General features: G+C 40.3%; 1 protein-coding gene across 8 annotated transcripts; it reads right to left on the bottom strand.

The window, feature by feature from the left end:
* Positions 1-3177: 3177 nt before the first annotated feature.
* Positions 3178-21815, bottom strand: RAD51C (RAD51 paralog C). 8 transcript variants are annotated; one of them, XM_054847686.1, is made up of 9 exons: positions 21657-21815; positions 20200-20458; positions 19770-19936; positions 18643-18776; positions 15781-15912; positions 13407-13473; positions 9773-9833; positions 7124-7184; positions 3178-3490 (listed from the first exon to the last, which is right to left on the bottom strand). In XM_054847686.1, the coding sequence occupies exons 1-9, from the start codon at positions 21772-21774 to the stop codon at positions 3389-3391; spliced, it is 1101 nt and encodes a 366-aa protein (XP_054703661.1). In that variant the 5' UTR covers positions 21775-21815; the 3' UTR covers positions 3178-3388. The 8 variants fall into 8 exon arrangements, with proteins under 8 accessions (XP_054703661.1, XP_054703663.1, XP_054703664.1 ...); XM_054847688.1 differs by lacking the exon at positions 7124-7184; XM_054847689.1 differs by lacking the exon at positions 9773-9833.
* Positions 21816-21965: the final 150 nt, after the last annotated feature.

Here is a 21965-nt window from a genome sequence, read left to right as displayed (position 1 = left end):
TAGCAGCTGGCACTGGTTCCTTGAGTCACGGGGAAGACTGGTGCGGAGGAGGACTGGGCAGGCTGTTTGGCAGCCCTAAGACACTGCTAGCTCCGGCAGCCAGTGGCTCACATTCCCCTACAGCCAGGCTCCTGTGTGCACACTCTTAGCAGGGCCGTTGTGCTTGAACTGGTTTGGGAATCACAGGTTAACTTCCCCGGTTCTCATCCTGTAAAAAGAAGTACTGTTTCCCTTACGTACTCTGTTGGAATTGTGTTACTGCGATGTAAGCACTCTATTTGTTCAATTTCCCTCAAGGTACCCTGTTTTAGGACAAGAAAGCATCAAAACATACTTTAAAACTTAATCAAATATATTTCATGTAGAATTAGCATGTGTTAAAATAGTATAATGTGCCTTTCTAAAGAATTATGATCACAAGCACGGTGAAGACAATCTCTTCTGCGAAACTGGAACACAATGACTTGTCCTTTCAACTTACAGATCTTCTTTTGTTCGGAAAAAGGGTGGAGTTAAAAAGGCAGGCAGTAAGGATTTTACCTTTGTCATGAATCCATGAAATACCTTAGAATAAATCTAAGTTTAGTCCCCCCAAAATAACTAAAGGAACAGTAACAGAAATTCAACTGAAAAATAGGTGTCATATTTTAAATGTACTTTTCTCAGCACTGTATTCAACATTCAGGTTAGCAGCTGAATCTCCTTCCACATTAGTCAACCAGTTTGTATTTGACTTCAAAACGAGACTGATTGCATAATTTGAACTGTGGCTATACCTTCTTACCTTCAGTTAAGCTATTTCTTCTCTGTGTTTTCTTAAATTATTCTAGTTGGAAGCTAGTTGGTTTCTCAGTGTTTCATAATGGAAACAGTGCAGAACACATAAAATCAGAAGAAAAAAATTGTTATTTTCCCTGACCAAACTAAAGAGTTTCAAAGTAGGATTCTGGGCTTGAGAAGTATACTGTGACCACAATGTCTTCCTGTTGCCAAGCCCTGTGGTAGATACTGTATTCTTGTTTTGGTGATGAAGTAGGTTCCTACACCACAAGTAAATGTCGTCCCTACAAAATGGAATAATTCTAAAGTCAGCATGATAGTTAAAGCTCTTGGCTTTCGGAAAACTGGGACTTATGCAGCAAAAATTTTATTTTTGATTCAGTGCTGTTGTTTTGATTCAGCTTTGATTCAGTTGGCTGGTTAGAATCTTACTTTTTGTGCGGTCAGAAAATTCTCTCATGCCACTCACTGTTGTGCACTGATGCTGTGAAATGCAAGAGAATCCCAGGCATATGTAAAAAAATATCAAGTTGCCGTGGAAGATTTATTGGTGAGGCAATGGTCAAATTCTTTCTTCATAAGCAATTCCAAGCCTGGAACAGCTTCCTTGTCTCCAGCAGATGAGAACGAAATCTGGCTCGTTTAATCTAATTTTGTCTCCGCCAACAGATCCTTCTCTCTAGTTCTGATCTGCAGAGCTGATTTTTAGAATAGCTTCAATATGAAAAAAAATATTAAAAAATCTCAGCATAGAGAGGCTCCAATGCTTCCTCTGGATGTTTTGTAACTCCCACTGTTAACCAGCAACTATGCAATTTTTCTTTATTTTGATAATGACTCCTGGAATACAGGAAGATCTAACATTTACTCAGACAAAATGATTTATCTTGGTATAACAGGATCAGCATCTCAGCTGGGGCTTCTGGATACTACTCTACTACAAACAAAATAAAAAACCCCAGTCAGCTGAAATTAATATATTGGAGACGTGTCCTTACTCTCCTTGAACATGTTGAGGATATTAAACCAGAACACAATAAATTGAGAGAAATGGATTTTTCCATAAATATCAAACACATTAGATAGCTGCTATCACTAATAACCAGCAGTGCTTCTTAAAATATTGCTACAACATTCTTAATGGATGGTTTTCCTTGTGGCTACGTAGGCATGTGTACTGTGCTAGCTCCCCCCTCCTCTTGCGCTGCAATACGTAGGAAGCTATTATTCCCAAATGGAGCGTTTGCTTGCTGACATCACATGCGGTAGGATCCTTTTGTTTGCCTGTGTCTCCTGCATTGAAATGTTTGTCTGAGTCACAAATCCCGCCACCTTTCTTCCTCTATGTCATGCTTGCTTGAGAGCTTCTCCCTGACTCACAGTTTTTAAATTTTGACACAGTCCAGTTTGCTGCATGGCAATCGAATACTTTAAATATTTTATTATGTAATTTATATCTAAACACTACAATGATGCAAATATCACTGCTGCTTTTTTTGCAGCTTTTTCAATAGAGAGGTTTTGTGACTCAGATTCAGCACTGAATTTTGTTTCAAGCCAAAGTCAGTTTAGTGTTACTAAATTAAAAATTCAAGATAGAGACTCCTACAACTTGAATTCTCCATTTAGCCTGCTGGCTGAGTTTCCTCAGCTATAACATTATCAAGCACTATGCCAGAAAGGGGTCATATGTGTGCATGTGTACAAACACTTCTTATAATTGAAGTAATTACTATTTGGCACTGCAGTACCTCTCCTCTCCTCTAATAATCTTATCGATTTGTTTTCTCTTAATAAAAGGAGGACAAATCCCTGCTGTATTTTCAATGTACATTCAATGTACATTCAGTGTACATTCAAACAAAACAGATCCTGATTACAGAACCTTTATTCTGAATGCTTTGGTAAAAGAAGATGGAAGCTAAGGGCTGTGCAGCAGTTTGGTTCAAGCCCGAGTGACAGTAAAATATTCTTTCTTACTAAGATAGGAACATAAAATTACCATGCTGGATTAAATCTTCTGTCCTTCACAGCTAGTCTTTCATCTCTATTGTTACCACTACAAGATAAATGAGAAGTTCAAAACAATGCTTTGATTGTCCTTGATGAAGGACTTTGCAGCAGGTAAGGGCTAATGCCCCAATTTGGCAGAGCATTTAGGCATATATTTATCTTAAAGCATCCATCAGCAACTCCATTGCGTTCTGCCCTGGTCTGAAGCATGTGAGCAGATTCCTGCATGAAACCTTGTTAAAATTCAGATACATACAAAACCAGATGAGTGATCAAGACTTGTGTCATTAAGTGGACTGCATTAGATGCTCGCATTTAATTGTTTTTTTACCCAAAGACAGTAGTTGTATTCTCCATCTCTCCCAAAAAAGCTGAAGTCTCTTGTTGTAGAAAACATAGATTTTTATTATAAAAGTAAAATTATGCCATACACAAAGGAATTTTCTGCGACAAATTTGCATATTGCAGTCTTAATGTTAAAATAATGTCCAGAGCAGGAATTTAAGTTAGAGTCTCTCAGGTTTTGTTGCATGTTCACTATGCAACTCCTCTCACGTAGCACACATCTTTTCAACATTCAACTTTGGAATTGCTGTTACTTTTCCTCTTCTCTCCGTGGCCGTTTGCGAGGGTTCATTTCAGTACCTTCTGCATTTTGAGTGACAGCTGGAGGCTGCACATCTCGGAAGCCATGAGACTGGAAGATATAAGCAAAATCATGTGATAACACTTCTACGGACATAAGCATGAGTAACTAGTTCCCAGAAGGTCAGAATAAGGTATGATGCTGTCATTTATTTTAGATGAACAGCTACAGAACATTTATAGACCAGGCTAAGCTCAGAACGGCAAGCTTCTCAACACACATGCCAACTAATAAATGTGTCTCCTCATTTTATTTTTTAAAGATATTTTATTTTCACCAACCAGGCTATCATTTTCATTTTACCACTAATAACCCCTATGGCTATGAAGCACTGCTTCTCTGTAAATTAACTTATCTTGCCTATTTAAATAAATTAAAAGCCAAATCCTTCAGCCCTTATTCAAGCTCCCACAGAAGCAAGGAGATGACTGAATTAATTGCCTCAGTCTTTTTCAGAAACAAAACCGTGAATTTCTAAAACCTAGGATATTTTTGTTTCATCTATCTACTTAATGAACTGAAACCATCAATGAGACATTGTAAGAGAACAGCATATCTGAATCAGTCTCTAGACTGCAAACACTGTTCCAGCACAGTAATTTATGGGACACAATGGGATGAGACCCTTTAACAGCCCAGAACTATGTAGATGTGAAAACTAGATGCTGCTACTCAGGAGAGAGCTTAAAGTGATCTATCTGGCCTAGTACCATTCGTATCTTCTGTTACCTTAGCTCACAATTTAATGACTTTTGAAAGATTTTAAAATATGAAAGATCTGGAAAATCAGTTAGTTAAACATGTCAGAAATGCAGATGGAGATACTGAGATGTTATGCAAAGCCTGCAACTGTCTTCCCATCTCCAAATGCTGTGCAGTAAGCACTGCTGACAGCTCAACGAAGACTCTCACTGCAGTGCAAACTTAGCAAGGAAAAGGGGTTAATCAGAAGAAATTGCTTTGGAGATCCTAAACACTCGGGTAGAGACAATGTGGGGATAAGAGCATTTCAGGAAAGCTGACATTTTAGGTTGGTGCAGTGTGAAAAAGCAGGCAGAATTACTATCAGACATGTGACTTTTCTAAAATGCCGGCATGTCCCACACCAAGATCAATCCAAAACAAAACCCAATCAAAATGTTTTGCTTAACTCTCCCATCTCTGTATTTCTATTTCTGAACACCTCACCTCACACAGCCTGCTATGTTTTCAAAGGAACAAACAGCAAGAGGTGCCACAAGGGCAGAATTTGTGCAGTCCCTCGGCTATTATAAGCAACTCAAGTGTTATTCTAAATAGCGTAATGGGGAATCTTCAAGTTTAGTGTTTCACTGCTGCTTGCATCTAATCTCTGCCATTTCCCTTAGGCACAAAGGTGGATCTGTAGCCAAGAATCCACTTAATCCAGCATGCTAGACTCCCAGCAAAAGCATTCCAATGGTTATAAAGGCCAGAACATGATAAAGTACGCTGCTTAGTATGGATGTTTTGCATTCAGCTAAAGGCATGTACCTTCTGGGCATAGTGCCTTGAAAATACAAGGATTTTCTGTGTATTCGTAAAGCTTGTTAGTGGTTTTCAGAAGGAGAGAACATGGCTAATGGAACCAAGGACCTACAAAGCTCAGACAGTCTACAGTCATTTTTAATTGTTCTTTAATGTGTTCTGGCATCTACAGACTGCATCAAGATTCACAAGAGTAGATGGCTTTATTACTTGAGCAGTATTTTCATTGCTAGTCTGGCAGACCCTCCACAGTTCAGGGAAGTACTGACACTTCCTACCCAGAATATAGGTCCCGGCTCTCTATCTTTCACGATGAAACAATCAGGTCACATTACCTGGGAAGTTCAGGTGAATCAGATGATCGACTTACTCCCTTGTGCATTAATCTACATTTCTATACTCTGCATTTAAGAATGAATCCTTATCAGCCTGTGAAAGAAACTCTATTTCATTTGATAGGTGTTCCACAGCTTCCACACTTGCTCAGAGTGGTGACAGACATGCCAGTATGCTGGAAAGGACGCAGCTGAGAAAGAACTAGAGCTCAGTTACACACTTCTCCATCGGCTTACAGGCACTCAACAGCCAGTTTGTCAAGGGTACCAAATCATCTAACTTACCTAAGCCTAAACATCTTTGAGGATCTAGGCTTGAGGAATTTAGATTTTTTTAAAATATTTTTTTGTATGCTGGTTATACATAAATGTGCTAGATCAGATTTGGAAGCATTGAACATGTATTTACATCTTCCAGTTCAACTACTGAGATGGGAATGAGAACCTGTAACAACAGACCGTTACCATCAGACCTGAATTTCATGAAAGAAACAGGGATAAGACATTTTTTATTTACAGAAACCATCTGCTGAAGGAGCTCAACAGGATTAAGGGAAAAAACACAGGGATAATCTTAAGTTTTAAGTAATCTTTGATTAGGATACACTCTCAACCATATTTCAAGATTGTGTGCATTCACACAGAAGAAGAGAGCATAGCTGTTTTATAATGCATGTAAAACTGAAAGGAAAAGGCAATTAAACTGTTGAAGATAAAATCCATCTGTCTGTCAGCTGGAGAGAAAGGGCTGCACACTCCTATCACATGATCCAAACAACCTTGGCAAGTAGTCCCACTTACCCTTCCAGTCTTTACAGAACTAAGAATACGCATATTTGCAGTATTTCTTCTGTCCAAGTGAATACATTCAGGAGTGAAAGAAAATCTGATTTCTGTTCAATAGTTTGAAGATCTCATCTTATGGCAGCATTAAAATCTGCAGGAAATGCTATGGCAACGTGTTTCCATGAGGACACATAGCAAATAGTTATGGCATGTACCTATGTATCTGACATTTGAAGATATAAGAGTTGAGTGGTGGGGTTTTTTTAAACCTAAATACAGCTTAGATGGTGTGTATTCTCATTAATATGTATCTAAGCACTCCACAAAATAATCACAGGATTATTTTGAATAAGGACGCCAGCCATAAGCTGGAAGCTCCTCATATGATAGTGACAGAAGAGATAAATCTGTATATATTGGCTGGTCACAGGGTCACCAGTTCGATGGAGCTATGAAAGAGATAAATACAACCGAGGTTATATCAGGCAATGCACTTAAAGCAGAGATGTGGAAATATGTATGGCACAAAGCGCTGGAGAGACCTCTGAAATACCATGTATGATTCTGGTCACCCTTGTCCTAAAAAGATAAGCTCAACTGGAACAGGTGCAGAGAAGAGCCACTAGGGAAACAACAGCCTACCTGACAAGGGAGAAAACAGCTTGGCTTGCTGAAGTGTCCCAAAATGAAGGCTCAGAGAGTGCATGATTGTTCTCTGTAATTGCACTTGGGCCAAAAGTTAACATCAAGGGCAGATAAAATAAGCAGTGCTAGCGCAAGAACAGATGGGGACAGGCTGACTGTAAATTTGATCTGGAAATCCAAATGTTTTAACTCTAAGAGGACTAACATGCTGGATCATTTTTCTAAAAAGAAAAGGTGAAAAATATTGATAAACCTGGAGACATCCCAGTATTACCGGTTACCTTCAGAAGGCAACTGAAAGGCAACAATAAGAAAGCAAACATCATTCTCAGATTTGTCTATGTGTCTGAAAATTCCTTTACAGCTAACAATTTACTCCCATCTCTATCTCCATCCCCAAAGGAATACTAACTGTAATTTGATATGGTATGGTTGACTCCTTCTGACTCGGTGATTTGTACAACGTTGCCAACCTGGTTAAACAAAAATAGATAATTATCATTAGTGAATACAATAATAAAAATTCCAAGTAACCAAATAACCAGACCCAAGTTTTCCCACAATCGTGGGGTAGGTGACCGGTGGAATTCTTATGTATTCTTATTTTCATATAAGTCATTTAAACTGTGGATGCTGAATTCCCATCCTTATATGACCTGTCAGCTCAAATACAATGTAGACCTACTAAAAAGAGTGAATGACTAATTAGCCTTGTTTCATCACAGTATTTGATCACATTTTTGGAACAATACTCATTATGAATTCATTCCAAATGCCACTTTCTTAAAATGCAAACAAAAAGGATTTTGAACACAACTCCTTCCTACTCCATTAAGCAATTGTTTGTTCATTGACCTCCCGAAGTTGGGAGATACACTCAAGAATTCAAATACTTCTAGGGAGGTTTTTTCTAGAGGTTTCACAAGCCTGTCAATATAACCTAGTGGATGGAGAATGAGAATAAGATGTTCTATTTCTAAGCCTGACCTTGCCACTGACATACAGCATAACCTTGAGAAGATCGTTTCCCTTGTATTTCTCCTCTAACACTTCCCTGACTTTGTGCATTTAGACTCTAAGCAATGCATCTTGATTTGTGCTTATACAGCACCTAGCCCAATAGATGCTTGCATAATATAGATAGAAGATTGCAAAGCAGCTCAAAAGCAAGGGATTTTCCAACCAGTCCCAGCGCTGCTAGTCTGCACCCATGCCCACCTCCCCAAAACTTCACTTACGTAAAGCCAATATAGAAAGTGTTCTGCTCTCTGTATCAAGACACCCTGCCAAAGATCCTGTTAATTATTTTGGGGGTTTTTTTCCTCCCTGAGGTGCCATTCTATTAGACAGCACATAATTACAGCCTGAGGAACACTGCCACTTCATATTAGCTACACAGGGAATTCCTCAGAACATTTAAGTGGTGGGTTATACTTTACAAAATAGCCTAAATCTGAAGCTGCAGAAGCTATGCCTTTACAAGCGCTCAGCTGGAGCTCTGCTGCGTGCCCCTGACTCAACAGGATCTTTCCTCACAGCAATGAGAACCCTTATAATTAAGCTCTGATATTTTCAGTAGTAGATAGAAGGAAAGAGACAGGTATCATATCTGGCCAAAGCACAACTATTTTTTTTTTTTTTAAAAAAAAAGGCAACTGGATTCTCAAATGGTCATCTTTGTGTCTTAATAACCTAATATAAAAACAAGAACAACAAACCCATGATGGATCATCAGGTGTAGGTATGTAGGCAGTTCATGTAAAAAAAATAATGCAAGAGAATCTAGTGATTTCTGCTTTTTATAGATAGGCAGTTGCAATCAGAATTGTTATGCTTCTGCAGGCCTTGCTCCATACTAGCTGCATATTTAGAACAGCAAATAAAACATGTTTGCCTGTCTTTGGCTTGCTTTCTGGAACCTGCATCTACAACCTTCCTAGCTGTGTTGCAGAAGAAAAAAGCTCTTTACTTTTGATATATAAAATTAACTTTTGTTCACTCTGCAATCATTATGTTGATGCAACTTCTCTCTTATAAAGACTGTTAACTAATCAGTGATGTTAATTTAATTCCAAATTAAACAGCCTGCTGTAATCATTCTGCATTGCCTTCAATCTTAGAATTTAAAAAACAAAACTCCGCAAGAAAGTGTCACTGCATTTCTCTTTCAAGTTTAACAAGCAAAACTATGCACAACAACATTCCAGTAGCATTTTTATTTGCTCTTTGCGGAAGATTAGGGAATTGAAGAAAGGCTTCTTACTCTCAAGTTGCTGCATCGTGATACTATATGCAAGACAAATTTAACTGACCAGGAAAGAGAAGTGAGCTTGCAATATAGTGAAGAGGGGAAAAAAGAACAAGGAAACAGAAAAGATCTCATTGCAACAGACATAACTTGATACTGTTTTTAGAAGGGTCATCTTCATTCCTTTGGGCTTCTAAAATCATCTTCCATCAGTCAGCTCTGCATTGGCAGTAAATGCAGCTCTCTTTCTACCACTCTGCAAGTTGTTGTAACTTGCTATCTGCATAGCTGTCCAGTTTTGCAGAACCATCCTGCTGCATTCAAAAGGAGAAAGGTCCAATGGATGCCACCGAGGCTCAGGGGTCAATCTGTCTTCCTCAGAATCACTATCTAGGTGGAAAGCCTTCTTTGGCATCTTTGGCTTTGTACTGACTGGGGTCTAAAAGACTGAAACAAGGAAATTCTACTCCCTGCTTACAAAATGCAGGTAGTAAAAAAAAAAGTTTCTGCTTTGCCACCAGATCCTAAATTCTTGTGTCTGAGCAACTGCCATTAGGATATTATATTTTGATGAGACAGGGCATCTTGTCAGAAAGAAAGTACAGAACTGCAGCAAGCTGACCATGGTGAAAAGGAGAAGCACGACAGGGCGGCCCACGCTGTCTTAGGCTGAGCTAGAAAGCTCTTCTTGAGCCTCAGTAGCCTGGGACATGGCAGATCAAGAAGTCAAATTCAAATCCCTGCCTGGTCACTGAAACGGAGTCTCAAATGTCACACTTGCATTATGATGTACCTTACTGGTACTTCACTTACCTCTGACTGTTGTCCCAGTGAAAGATTAAACGGACAGTAGCAGCATGTCCCCAGCTTTCTCCTGGGTGACACAAAATTACAAGCCATTTTATTCATCTCCTACAACAGCAGCAGCATCAGTAAACTAAACTGATATTAGACCAGTCTTCGAAAAAAACCCCATGATTAAAACATATATACCTTTCTTGCAGTAATGAATCACATCTTTTCCATATGTGCAAAGATTTCACAAATAGTTTATCAAATATACTGAGACAAGGAATAACCTCTGTACTCACAGTGTGAAAGTCTGATGCAATGATTCCATATCTGTAGAAAGGTTTTATATATACCTAATAAAGGACAGGTACTAGACAAATCTTGAAAACAGAGGTAGCATGAAGAAAAGATTTTTCTAATTACTACTAAAGAAGTCTAGTCAGTATGTCTAAATTCTACTTCAAAATTGCAATATTCTGTCTCTCAGGCATAATTATGAGCAAACATCACTCCCTCTGGGATACAAGCTTTGGGAGAAAGTCAATGATTATTAAAGTATTAAGGGCCCCTGAAGCAGTCTTCTGCTTCTGACAGCAAAATGCAAAAGAACACAACCAAAAGAAGAAAGGGGCGGGGGGGGGGGAAGAGAGAAGGAAGTTTGGATTGTTATCCTATTTCAGGGGAAACAGTCCTACTGTTTCAGTTCACACATGACCACAAGCTCAGTCCATTTATAGCCAGTTTTATTGGGTGTTTTCCTCTGTTCATCCCAGGAGACAGTCCAAAGACAGACTGCATTTTAAAACAGCCATTTTGGTTAAGTGCTGCAAGCCTCTCCTATTCACCTGTACCCAGCCCTGTAACTTCTCAATCACTTGTTGGTCTCCATCATGTCATCAGCCCCACAGGCCACATGTGCTCTGCTATTCATTACAGCACAGAGGAGAAAAAAAATTATTCAACTGTACTGACGACCTAGACCCTCTAGGCATCTTGCCAGACCTTGCTCCACTGTATCTAAGTTGAGATTAAAGCTTGTGGCTATCGGATACCGTTCCGAGTCAGAGATCAAAACACATTTTACAGTGGGTACAAATTCCACACCAGAATGTTTCCAACTGTATCGAATATGAGAGAAAAATGCTACTGTAAAATGAGATATTTCTGAGTTAAACTGGCTGTAGATTAATATTTGACCTTCTTTCTAAATATATCCAGTAGAAATGTCTAGGAACACCCAGCTTAGCTATCACTAGTAGGAAAGAAAGCTGTCCCCTTCATAAAGCTCTTGACTTAATATCTTGCAACATCTGTGCCTTTTTTTTTTTTTTCCCCCTCCATAATTAAGAACTTCCCTTCTGCTAGGAAGCTGAATAAGAGTTTAGAGATTAATGCTCTTGTGAAATCTTGGAAAAGGCTGTTTCTAAGGCTTACCGATCAATGGGGAAAAAGCCTATTTAGGGAAGGCAATAGGATCGATTTTACTTGGGGTTTTGCTGCCGACCCCTCCCTCAATAGCTCCTCTGGCTACAACCAACCATGGAGGACTAGGAGGTTCTTTAGCCTTTTTGATGAGACTGTTGAAATAGCATCCTTTCAGAACGGGTCATAAAAATCACCTTTAATCCACCAGCTCAATACTTGTACAGAGTCTATGGAATAAATTCACATCAAAATGAAAACAGCTTTGTACCACTCTGAAATTCTCAACCTGAGATATTGCTGTTTAGGATGAGGGGAATATCTCTTAGCTTAAATATTTTACCAACTGGTACAAAGTTTCATTTTTGCAAAAGTAGACACTACTCAGTTTAACAACACTCTGTGGTTACACGCATGTTCTGGTGAGAGTCACAATAAGTTTATGGTCAATATGAGGTTATGTCAAATTGAATGTTTGTAAAAGAAAATATGTAAAAGACAACACACAATATCTTTGAATTATAACCTACTCTGAATGTCTTTACATTCTTTACTGTCCCTGTGACTCAATGAACACAACAGCTCTCAAACAACACTGGCTATTGAAAAAAGACAGAATCTATTAGCTTTAATTGAGTTTGTAGCCAGAAAGGCTGCCAAAAATAATACATCAGAGAGCAAGAGGCAAAAATGACAAAAAGGGTCAGATACTGGAAGCTGAGTCTTTATCTGCATGCACAGCTCAAAATTCCACATTCTTCACGTTCTCAAAGGAGCTGGTCTGTATTGTTCGTTTTATCTTACATCTGTGTCAAATGGTTCAATGCCTGTACAGACACTGAGAACATCTTTGCCTTTGTGCTATCCTCTTCTTCTCCCTCCCCTCCAAAAGAAGAGAATCATTACTTAGGTCACAGAAACTGAAGCTGTGGACAGCGAATTTGCGCCCTTTAAGTGCATCATGAAATAATATAAAATTACAATCTGAAATAAAGATTTAAACACTGAGCTTTTTCTTAATTTCTCAAAATCTCTACTTCAGAAGAACTGTTCTATTTTCCTTGGTGACCGCAGCAGCAGAGTCTACATAGTCTGATCATTACACGGCAAAATGGAGCAGGCTGTAAAAACCACTTAAACTCACTACGGGCAGGCTGCAGTTGAGGATCCAACATAGAACTTCCCCCTACATCATAACTATAGAGAGCAACAAGTAGAGAGTTCCAGCTATGCACCAAATATGAAACATCTTTGCAAATAATTAATGGAACATGTTCAAGTCTAATAGCAAAATAAACAATTTAAACTGTTTTTGAGAGGCAATGAATGATTCTCAGGGAATTTAGAAAACTGCAGCATAGTTTGAGGCGTGCAACCATTAATCTGTGTTCTTCTGTCAGTCCTTTAACCTGTTCATCACCACGTTCCTGCTAGAGGTTTACTGCCCCCAGGTCCATCCCTACTTTTTTTGTATGATCATTCACCAGCCAATTTCAGTCTAAGTTACCTGATTTATAACCGGTTTACTTATTAAATACCTCAAGCTTACCTAAGCCCACTTTTGGCAGAAACCAATTGAGAGGCAATCACATAAACAGCTCAGCCAGCATACAGGATGCGGCAGCGACCTCCAGCAGTGGTAGCAGCCTCCTTAGCTGACACAGCTGCAGCTGGAATAGAGGTAACTCCACAGCCTAACATCGTCCTCAGGGGAATGCTGCAATACATTAGCTGCGTGTCTAAAAACCTACTTACTCAGAGAGTTCTTAGTACCTAGCGCTTCCCCATAAAGGGTGATTCAGTCATCTTAAGGAATACCAATAATAACATCAAGTTTAGTATTAAAAATTATGGTTTAAAAAGGAAAAAAAATAATAATCCAGCAACACTTTCAACCTGTGAGTTTCTGCAATCTGAAAGTGTCATGGCTTCTAAAAATATTTGTAATTCCTTCTCAAAAATCTAACCAAGATTCTAGTCTGCATACCATGTTTGTGTTTAGAATAAAAAATGATAGTTGCTAATTATAATTACAATGTTGACATAGATAAGCACCACTGTAGCATTCCACAATGCTAGCAGTTCCAGATGCATCTAATAGTTTCACCATGGATTCTGCTACAGTGCAGAAATTCAGCAAACAATTTCATTGTCTTTGTACACGATGCCAAAAGAAAGGAAGTAATATATTTGAAGATTAACTCAGTTTTCAGCTCACAAGCTAAACACCTACCTAAAGCAGGTACCAATGTGGACTGTCTTTGTCCAATCCTTGTTGTCATTTGGTTTGTCAGAACTACCTAAAAGAAACAAAAGCAAACAACAAGAAAATCTCCAGAAAAGAAGCATACTGGTGGGAGGGAAGAGAGGGATTTTTGAAAAAGCATTTTATCAAGTTACTCAGGCAAAACTCTTGCCTACTGTATGTAATGAAACTTTCATGTTAATGAGAAGAAAAAACTGTAAAGGTGCCTCATCTTTCCTCAAAAGAAAATAAAAAACCCAGCAAAATGTATTTTCAATTTGCACGGAAGGTAGATTTCTTTCATTCAAGACTTTAAAGAAACCTAAATTTCTCCCTTTCCGAGCGATGCAAACTCTACACAACTTGTATATTCCACCATATTTGTACTAACCACTGACTGGATCTGTATTTAGATGCACATGACTCGTCCTAGCCCTCTATAAAGAGATAGACTTCAGTTAATGTGGCACAAATGAACTCAGTGGTGCTGCTCAAAACATGCATAAGCCTAGTGATTAACAGAATTTCTGCACCTTGTAGTCTAAAAATGCGCAAGTGGGTACAATACAAAGCAGAATGAAAGTGAACAGACAGAGCGGGGGAGTGTTTTCGCAGCACGAATCACTCGTAGGAGGTTCACAGACAGTCTAGGTTAGATCCCTGGTAGAAGTGGGGGTGGGTGAGACAGAAAAGAGCCAGAAATGTTAATTGCAAAGTTCATTAAAAATGAAAAATAAAAAATTGTACCTATCTTAAACCCTAGGGGTTTTCATTGTTTGACATGTTTATATGATTCTTGCTTGAACAGTTAGAAGAGTGTGCTAGAGCAAACAATTCCACTGAGGACATGGGACACACACCAAAACATTGACATAGCTGAAAGCCCCAAGACATATATTGCATATTTTAGAGAAGTAACTCATCATGTATGGATGGTAACAGCCCCAAATAGGCTCCCCATCTCACTGCTGGAGAAGGGCTGGTCTGGGCATCCTAGCACAACCCCCTGAGTTTGGCTTTAGAAACTAAAGGAACTTATTTCCTACCATATTAGAGCATTCGGGCTGCCCAGCTTTGCTGCCTGACAAGCCGTCTCTGGCACACAAGCTGAATTTAGACTGCTTGCAAGCTACATGGAGCTAACTCAAAAACTAATAGGGCCACTCTGAGTTAAATAATTTCTGAAGCTCTGTGATTGATCACTTCTTTAGCAAGTGTTTGTTTAGCAAGTGTTTGCCCTAAACTGCTCACTTGTTCAACAGAAATAAGTTATATGTTTCCCTTGACCAAAGAAAAAAAGACTGTACAATGACAACTGCTCCTGTTCAAGGTCACCAGGTACCCAATTTATGAGTGAAAGCACTCAGTAAACTGGAGGCTGTACAAATCCAGGAGTCGTGTAACATTCATCTCCCTTGGTGCCCACACCAGCAGGAAGAAGCTTCATAATTCATGTCAGGGCAAGAGAGAGGGGACACTTTCAGCAGCAAGCCCAATCGCCGAACCCAGGCGGAACGTAGAGCTGTGCTCTTTCCCTTCCTGCAGCTATCAGAGGAAGCACAAGGGGAGGCTTATTTTTAGCAGTTACGAACAAAAGCCAATTGCGCCAGAGAGTTGTGGGTGACAAGGTTGCAAGTCACCTGGAAACAGTTACGGGGACAAGCACCATTTTGAGACTGTGCAAGCTCTAATTCCTGAACAATTCTTTTCCGTGCTGTAAAAAGACTTGCCAAAACAACTTCTGGAACAGATGTAGCTTCTGAGTGCCATCTGCTGGCTACGTGGCTGCAGATTTGCTGGCCTCCATGTTGGCGTAAATGACGTAGAAACAATGCCCAGGAAGCAAGCTATGGGTTTCCATGGATGCCAGAAAAGCAATCCAAACTAGCAGATAAAGTGGTTTTCCTGCCTAAGAAGAATTCTTCTGCTAAGACAGTAGTTTAGTTTTAAACAAAGAGTGGTAAATTATGTTGGAACTGCTCAATATTCTGATGGATTTTAATGCCTGCGCTTTGTAGGTAAAAGTCACCAAAGGAGCACTCTTTGTCCAACCAAATCATTAAAGAAGATGATGTGAAACAGCATGACAAACTGATATGCTACCATTTAATTAAGATCCACAGGATGCTTTTAATGCAAATTTGACTTATTTTGGCAAGTCTAGGAATTTTTCACCTGAACAGTTTTGCCTGTGCGATCCATCTATATTTACTAATCAAACTGGCAAACACAAATGTAGAGGACATTCTTGCAGTTTTATTTAGCTATTTACAGACAATCACTAATCACATTTGCTTAATTCTTTGTAATGTAATTATTCCAAAGTAGCATCTTCTGTGATTTAAACCTGCCCCGGACTTACCGCTGATTTATGATCATTTGCTACGATGATCAGCTGTTGCGCCAGACCGTTCAAAAGCCTTGTTCGAAGTGACAGGTCCTCAAAGTCATGGCGAAAAGGAAATGCAATTCCATCAACTACCACCAGTCGGACCTAAATGTGGAAGAAAAGGAAAAAATACCATTACTATCCTACCAACCAATGTCAGAAAGCAGTAAGACCTCTTTTTAAGTGCATTGGAATGTTTTATATAAGGTGATGACAATCTTTTATTTCATACTCAGGTGTGCATGACAGTATAATGCCTATTGTCTCTCTCTATATGTATATTGGAGAAAATAAGCACTCCACAAGAGCGCAGGGTAAAGAGCCTCAAACTCCAAACACGCTGGTACACTCACTAAGCGCATTATGCATAGATACTAGCTTAGACCATAGCTGCACTAGCTTAAACAAAACGCTGCATTAAGCTCTCCCATTAGTTAACTCAGCACAGAGCTGCCCTTTTGACTGTTTCCAGTTTCAGAGCTCGCTCACTTACAGCTAGCTGACTTATCTCTGCAGCACCTGGTACAGAATACAAAATAACAAAGCTGGACTTAAAGCCTTGCAGAAGAGAAGCTGGAGAAAAAAGAAATCATTAAACATCAGAATTGTACTTCAATCAACTCTCTGTGAATATTAATTTAGTTCACCTTCTCCCTCAAAAATTAAATCCAAACCAAAATTAGAATACATGCTGTCTGTAGTCAGTTAACTCATCTGATTCTAAGGCTCGTATCAGTGATCTATCTTAGAATTTTAACAGATGCTTAAAGGTATCCAGACACTGTGCAATGGATCTGAGTATCTATCTTGCCTGAAGACGTTTGCTTTGCTGAATTATTTCTTTTGCAGCAATCATTAGCTGAAGCTAGAGCACAACACTGCTGCTGGCTCATCACCCTCAAAACACTATACGAACATTAGTCTGGGATTTTGATTTATTCTAACTTCATTTGTTGTAGCTGTTTTGATGACCCAAGTTTGTATGAAATACAGAAGGGAGATGGATAGTCTTACAGTGTCTGCATGTTCAGATGTCACTCAAAGCCTAGGTACCTATGAGTTCCTGCACTAATGCACAAGATAACAAATTGGAAACAACACAAGAAAACTGATTTTCTGTATTATTGATTTTACTCATTTCTGGGAAGTAGCTTTGTGACTAGAACATACAAGCCTGCAGCAAACATCGCTCTCTGAAATGGCCCTGGGGCTTCAACTGAAAAAAAAAAACAATCTTAATTTGAAAAAGAAGATTAAATAGTTATAATTAAAAGAAGATATTGTTTTCTCATTTTTCCTCCTTCCTGCAAATTCTTTTCTATGAGCCTGTACATCTTCTCATGCATAATTTTTTGACTTTAAGAACAATCAATTTAACAGTATAAACATGACTCATGTTAGAAAGGAATATATACAGAGTTATATAACTTGCCTATCAGATGAATATGTCCAGGTAGGATGCAATTTAGTTTATTTTCTCCCAGTTGCACTTGTTATAAAATAGCAAACAAGTAGACTTAAAACATTCAAAAGTAGGCTATATAGAGAAAGCTTGGTAACACATACCTTCTCCATGTCAGTTGGTCTCTACTAGATCTTAAAGAATTCGGTTTATTAGGACAAGAATATTTTCTAACATAGTCTTTCTCATATTATTAACAAGATCTCAAACTGATTCATATTTCCAAATGACACTTTCTACAACTACGTCTCTCAAAAAAAAACCCCTAAAACCTGGAGGTTTCCTGTGGTCTCAGTCTCAGCTCCAGGTCTGCACAGGGGGATCAGACTAATTTTAATGAGAGCTGGACTGCAATGAGCAATCTGTCAAGTCACTTATAGCCTGTCCAAGGAACCACCAGAAGGTCTTACGGTTCTCCTGCAACCTTCAGTATTTCAGGCTCCAGGCCAAGCACAGATAATCAGCGCAGATGGTACCAGAGAACTGCAGCCCAATGTAACTGTGCTAATGAAGCCATGTACTTTCCACAAGAGCAAACACAACAGGGCACCGTTAGTACCTGGCAGAGAAAGGGAAATACCAGACTACACTAAGCAAAAGTAAGACTCCCATCTGCACTTTCAAGAACATAACAGTTTCCAAAAATGGAAATGATATGCAAAAGACAATCTAACTAAACAACACTGATTTGTGCTCTGTTAGAACGAGGCACAAGTCATCTTCCCTGAATCCTGTTAGGGAGTGATCTGCTGTGCAGAATCTAGAAATCTGGAGGGGAGGTGGTGAAAATCTGCCTTACAATAGCATTTCACTAAGACACTAGGTACTAGGAAACTGTTTGGCTGTAGTCCACCCGAGAGTCAAGCTGCAGGCTCTGGTTGCTTGTAGCAACAGAAGATGTGTTGGAAAGAAGAAGAGTCACTTTCTGGATGCTAAGATGGTGCAGGATGCTTCTGGCCCTCAGTGATCTTCTAGCACAAAAAAAAAATGGCACTAAGCCTTTCTGATCCCCCTGCATCATGGCTACCTGGCTCAGAGACTCTTTTGCAAAGCAGTTTTGTGATGATTCATAACTCAGTGCTCATAGAAACGTAACAACATGTGGCAACACAGATTGAGTATCCTCACCTCAAAGTGGAGATGCAGGATGATGGCAGCAGTGGTAGCAAAAGCAAATGACTCTCAAGAGTAATTGAGATGGGAATGAAAAAGCAAACAAGCAAGTGTACGTTACATTTGTACTCTGGCATCAGCCAATGTATTACTGCCGAGCTGATGAGGTACTAAGGTGTTACTCGTGTTACTCATTATACCAGAAAATCTTTACTGTGAAGATGAGTCATATCTTCTGGTAAGTCTGCAATAACCCTTACCTTTGAATGCTCTGAAAGAAAGTCTGGGAGGAGGTAGACCTGTGCAAGAAGCTCTGTGTAGTCACGGCAACGGAAGTAATATATGTGAGAAAGGATACTTTCAAGAGAGAAGGTCTCCAAAGCTTTTAGATTATCTGAGAACAAATAAACAGATGAGTAAATGAGTCAGAAGTCTGTACTAGCACATTACTACTTTCATCACTCTACTGAACTATGCCTTCCACATATAGCAACAGCAAAACTCCCAGAAACGGAAACAGTCAAGGTAAAGAGTGTGGGAAACATACCTTCCATCTGGCTTGAAAGTCAAGGAGGTGATGAGCAGATGCTATCTCAGCATTTGCACACAGATACACCGGAGCCTCCAAGGGAGTGCTCCAAAAATGAAAAATTTATTTCTGAAAGAGTAACTTTTCCAGTAAGTAATTTTCAAGCCAGAACACCACCAGAGGATAACAGTGACTATTAATCATCCATTGTTTAATGTACAGGCAGTGGCTCATTTAATACAGTGTCCTTTTACCTCTGTTCAAACAGAAGTTTACCTCATAAAATACCCCAAGAGTAACATAAAAGTTGTGTCAGTATCCCTAACAGGCTGATGACTTATAGAACGAAACTCTTCATTAAATGCAAACTAGCTATATTGACCTCATGAAGGAGCTGAATTCCAGCTACAGGTTTACAATATGGGGCTTCAGCAGCAACATTGCTTTAAGAAATTCTGCCATTCTTCTTCTCTTTCGCCAGCTGCTCTTCCTGTCCCTGAGTCACAGCACATTATCCCTCAGTTTTGCTGACAGAGTTGCGTTTGGGTTTTGCTGTACATTTAATCATTAAAGCGATCCGTTTAAAAAAAAAAAAAAAAGGCAAAAACCCCCACAAATTGTCATGTAGAAAGAGAATTATTCTTAAAGTAGATGAGCTCAGTGTGCAGCATGGCTCCACGGTCATACTGACGCATTTCAGGGTATGATACATACAGGTGGATATAAAAGGCTGGCAGCAAGAACTCATAAGCCAGCACTGCTGCTGAAACCCTCAAACTGTAAAACTGTATCCTACAAGACACTCACTTCACTCAGATCCTAGTTTACTAGGCAGAAAGAAACGACTTAGCAAAGTACCTTCTTCTTGATGAGCTTCAGCAATTAGCTGGCAATGCTGCACACAGGCAGTTGCAATATCCACTACTCTGTCCACCATAAAACTTCCTTCAGTATCAATGAACACTGCTTCTCCAGCTACACCCCCGAAGCATTCTGGGATCTGTACGTCTACTGCCAACTGCATACTGCCATGGGAAACAGAAAAAAGGCATAAATATATATATTTATATATCACAAAGCTCTCCCCTCCCAACTCACTCCTGAAGTGATGTTTCTGTCGAGGAATACATGGAACAGGAAGCAGTACAGCCATTATTGTGATTATATTTATAATGCTGCAGAAGAATCAGAGATTGCAGTCATGACAACAAGAAAAATGAACTCTCTTCACAGTTAAACTAAACAAAGTGATTCTCAGTAGCACAAAAGTAATCTAAAAATAAAATACCATAGCTGTGTTTTCCCAACACCAGGTGCTCCACAGATCTCAGTAATTTTTGTTAGTTGCACACCACCTCCCAGAATATTGTCTAGTGCTGAACAAAAGGTGATGATGAAGCCCTGGGCTTGCTCTTCTTCCAGAAGTTCCAGTGCTGTGCACTTTCTGGTGGCACCCGATCCCCCGGCAGTCCTTGCTGCATCACCGTGGCATTCCTGCCTCACAACCTGCAACGCTTCCAGTGCCTCTTCTTTGGAGATTCCAATCTCTAGAAGAGTCAAAATCATGAAACACTGCCTTATTTTTATAAACAGTGATTTATTTAAATTATGAAAAGATAATTCAACTTGTTTGACAGAACCTGATTGTTCTGCAGTGTAACACAAAAATATTAATCCTTTTAGTATAACGATGTGCACTCTGGAACTAATGATGTAATTTTCAAAAGAACTCAGAGCAGTGATGCCCTACGTTCAAGATTCAGGTGACAGTAACTGCAAATAAAAAAAAAAACAAAACAAACCACAAAACTGCTGTTCACACACACGGATGAGATCTGGCAGAGCAATTCACCTGTTCTGCGCTGAATGTGCTGTCACATTAATTTCATTTGAAGCAAAGAAGGTCCCGTAAAGGAAGTCAGCTGCAGACTCGTAAGTGACAGTGACACCTACTGATCGTGCTCTGAATTGTCAGGGTGCTCCAGGGCTCAGCACCTTACGCACCATTTCCAGATTTGAAACACAGACCTAAGAGCAGAGATGAGATACCTGCAAATATCTGTGCGTCTGTCTGTATACACACGTACCTGTCAGGATCTGGCTACTTCACTTTGGTCTTCGAGGCAAAACTATTACCATTATTATAATAGATAATAAAACGACTGATAATCAAAATCATGATACACTTACAGTGGCTGTGAAAATCTTGTTTTAGCTTCTTGAAAAAGGCAACTTTTTGACTTCATAGAAGCTTACTTTGTTTAAAGCACACACAGTTGGGGCAAGCAGAGGAACGAGAGAGACCGAATCCTCCTGTATCCCACTGACACCTACCGCTCGGTGTAAGGAGGATCTTTTATCAGTACCGTGGGGAGTTGTTTATTTACATTTCTTTGCTTAGGCACACCTGAGCCAGTAAACGTTCGCTTTGCCCACTCCTCCGGACCCACCCGAGGTCTCAGTGAGGTTTCTCAAGGGAGCTGCCCCCTCGCTGTGGATCAAGGGCCTTCCTCCGCCCAAGCTGCAGAACATACATCAGCCGTTTAAATCAGCGAAACCCTGCTCAACCCCCATCCTCGCTGACAAGCTACTACGAAAGTTTCGCAGAAGGGAAGGGCTGAGGGAAGGGCTGAGGGGCAGACCTGCCCGAGGAGGGGGGGATGCTTCGGGGAAGGCGGCCCGCGGGGACAAGGGCCGCCGGGCGCGGACCCTCCGACAGCAGGGGCGCCGCGCCCCCGCCAGTACCTTTACTCAGCCCGCAGGGGCCGGTCTCCAGCAGCTCCTGCACCGTCTGGAAGCCGGCGGCGACGAGCCTGGCCCGCAGCGCGGGGGCCAGCGGGAGGCTGCCCAGGTCCCGCTGCATGCCAATGGCGCCGCCGCCGGGCCGCGCTAGGCCGCCGCAGGCCCCGCCCCTCCCGGCCCCTCCCGACCGCCCTCACAGGCGCGCGCCTCACAGGCCCCGCGCCAAACTCGGGCCAGAGCGAGGCGGGAGGGGGAGGAGGTGGCCACGCATGCGCACTGGAGCGTGAGCGCGTGGCGCGGCCGTGCGGGAGG

Source organism: Grus americana, chromosome 19 (assembly GCF_028858705.1).
Source record: "Grus americana isolate bGruAme1 chromosome 19, bGruAme1.mat, whole genome shotgun sequence".
Lineage (NCBI taxonomy): Eukaryota > Metazoa > Chordata > Aves > Gruiformes > Gruidae > Grus > Grus americana.
The sequence above is the reverse complement of the archived record's forward strand: the minus strand, read 5'-3'. Positions and strand labels throughout refer to the sequence as shown.

Bases quoted from the DNA above. Each gene is read 5' to 3' on its own strand.
- RAD51C (XM_054847686.1), bottom strand. From the start codon at position 21,774: ATGCAGCGGGACCTGGGCAGCCTCCCGCTGGCCCCCGCGCTGCGGGCC. The intron at 18,777-19,769 runs GTACTTTGCTAA...ATTTGTTCTCAG, and splicing joins TGAAGCTCATCAAGAAGAAG to ATAATCTAAAAGCTTTGGAG. The intron at 7,185-9,772 runs GTAAGTGAAGTA...TTGTTTAACCAG, and splicing joins CACTGGGACAACAGTCAGAG to GTTGGCAACGTTGTACAAAT.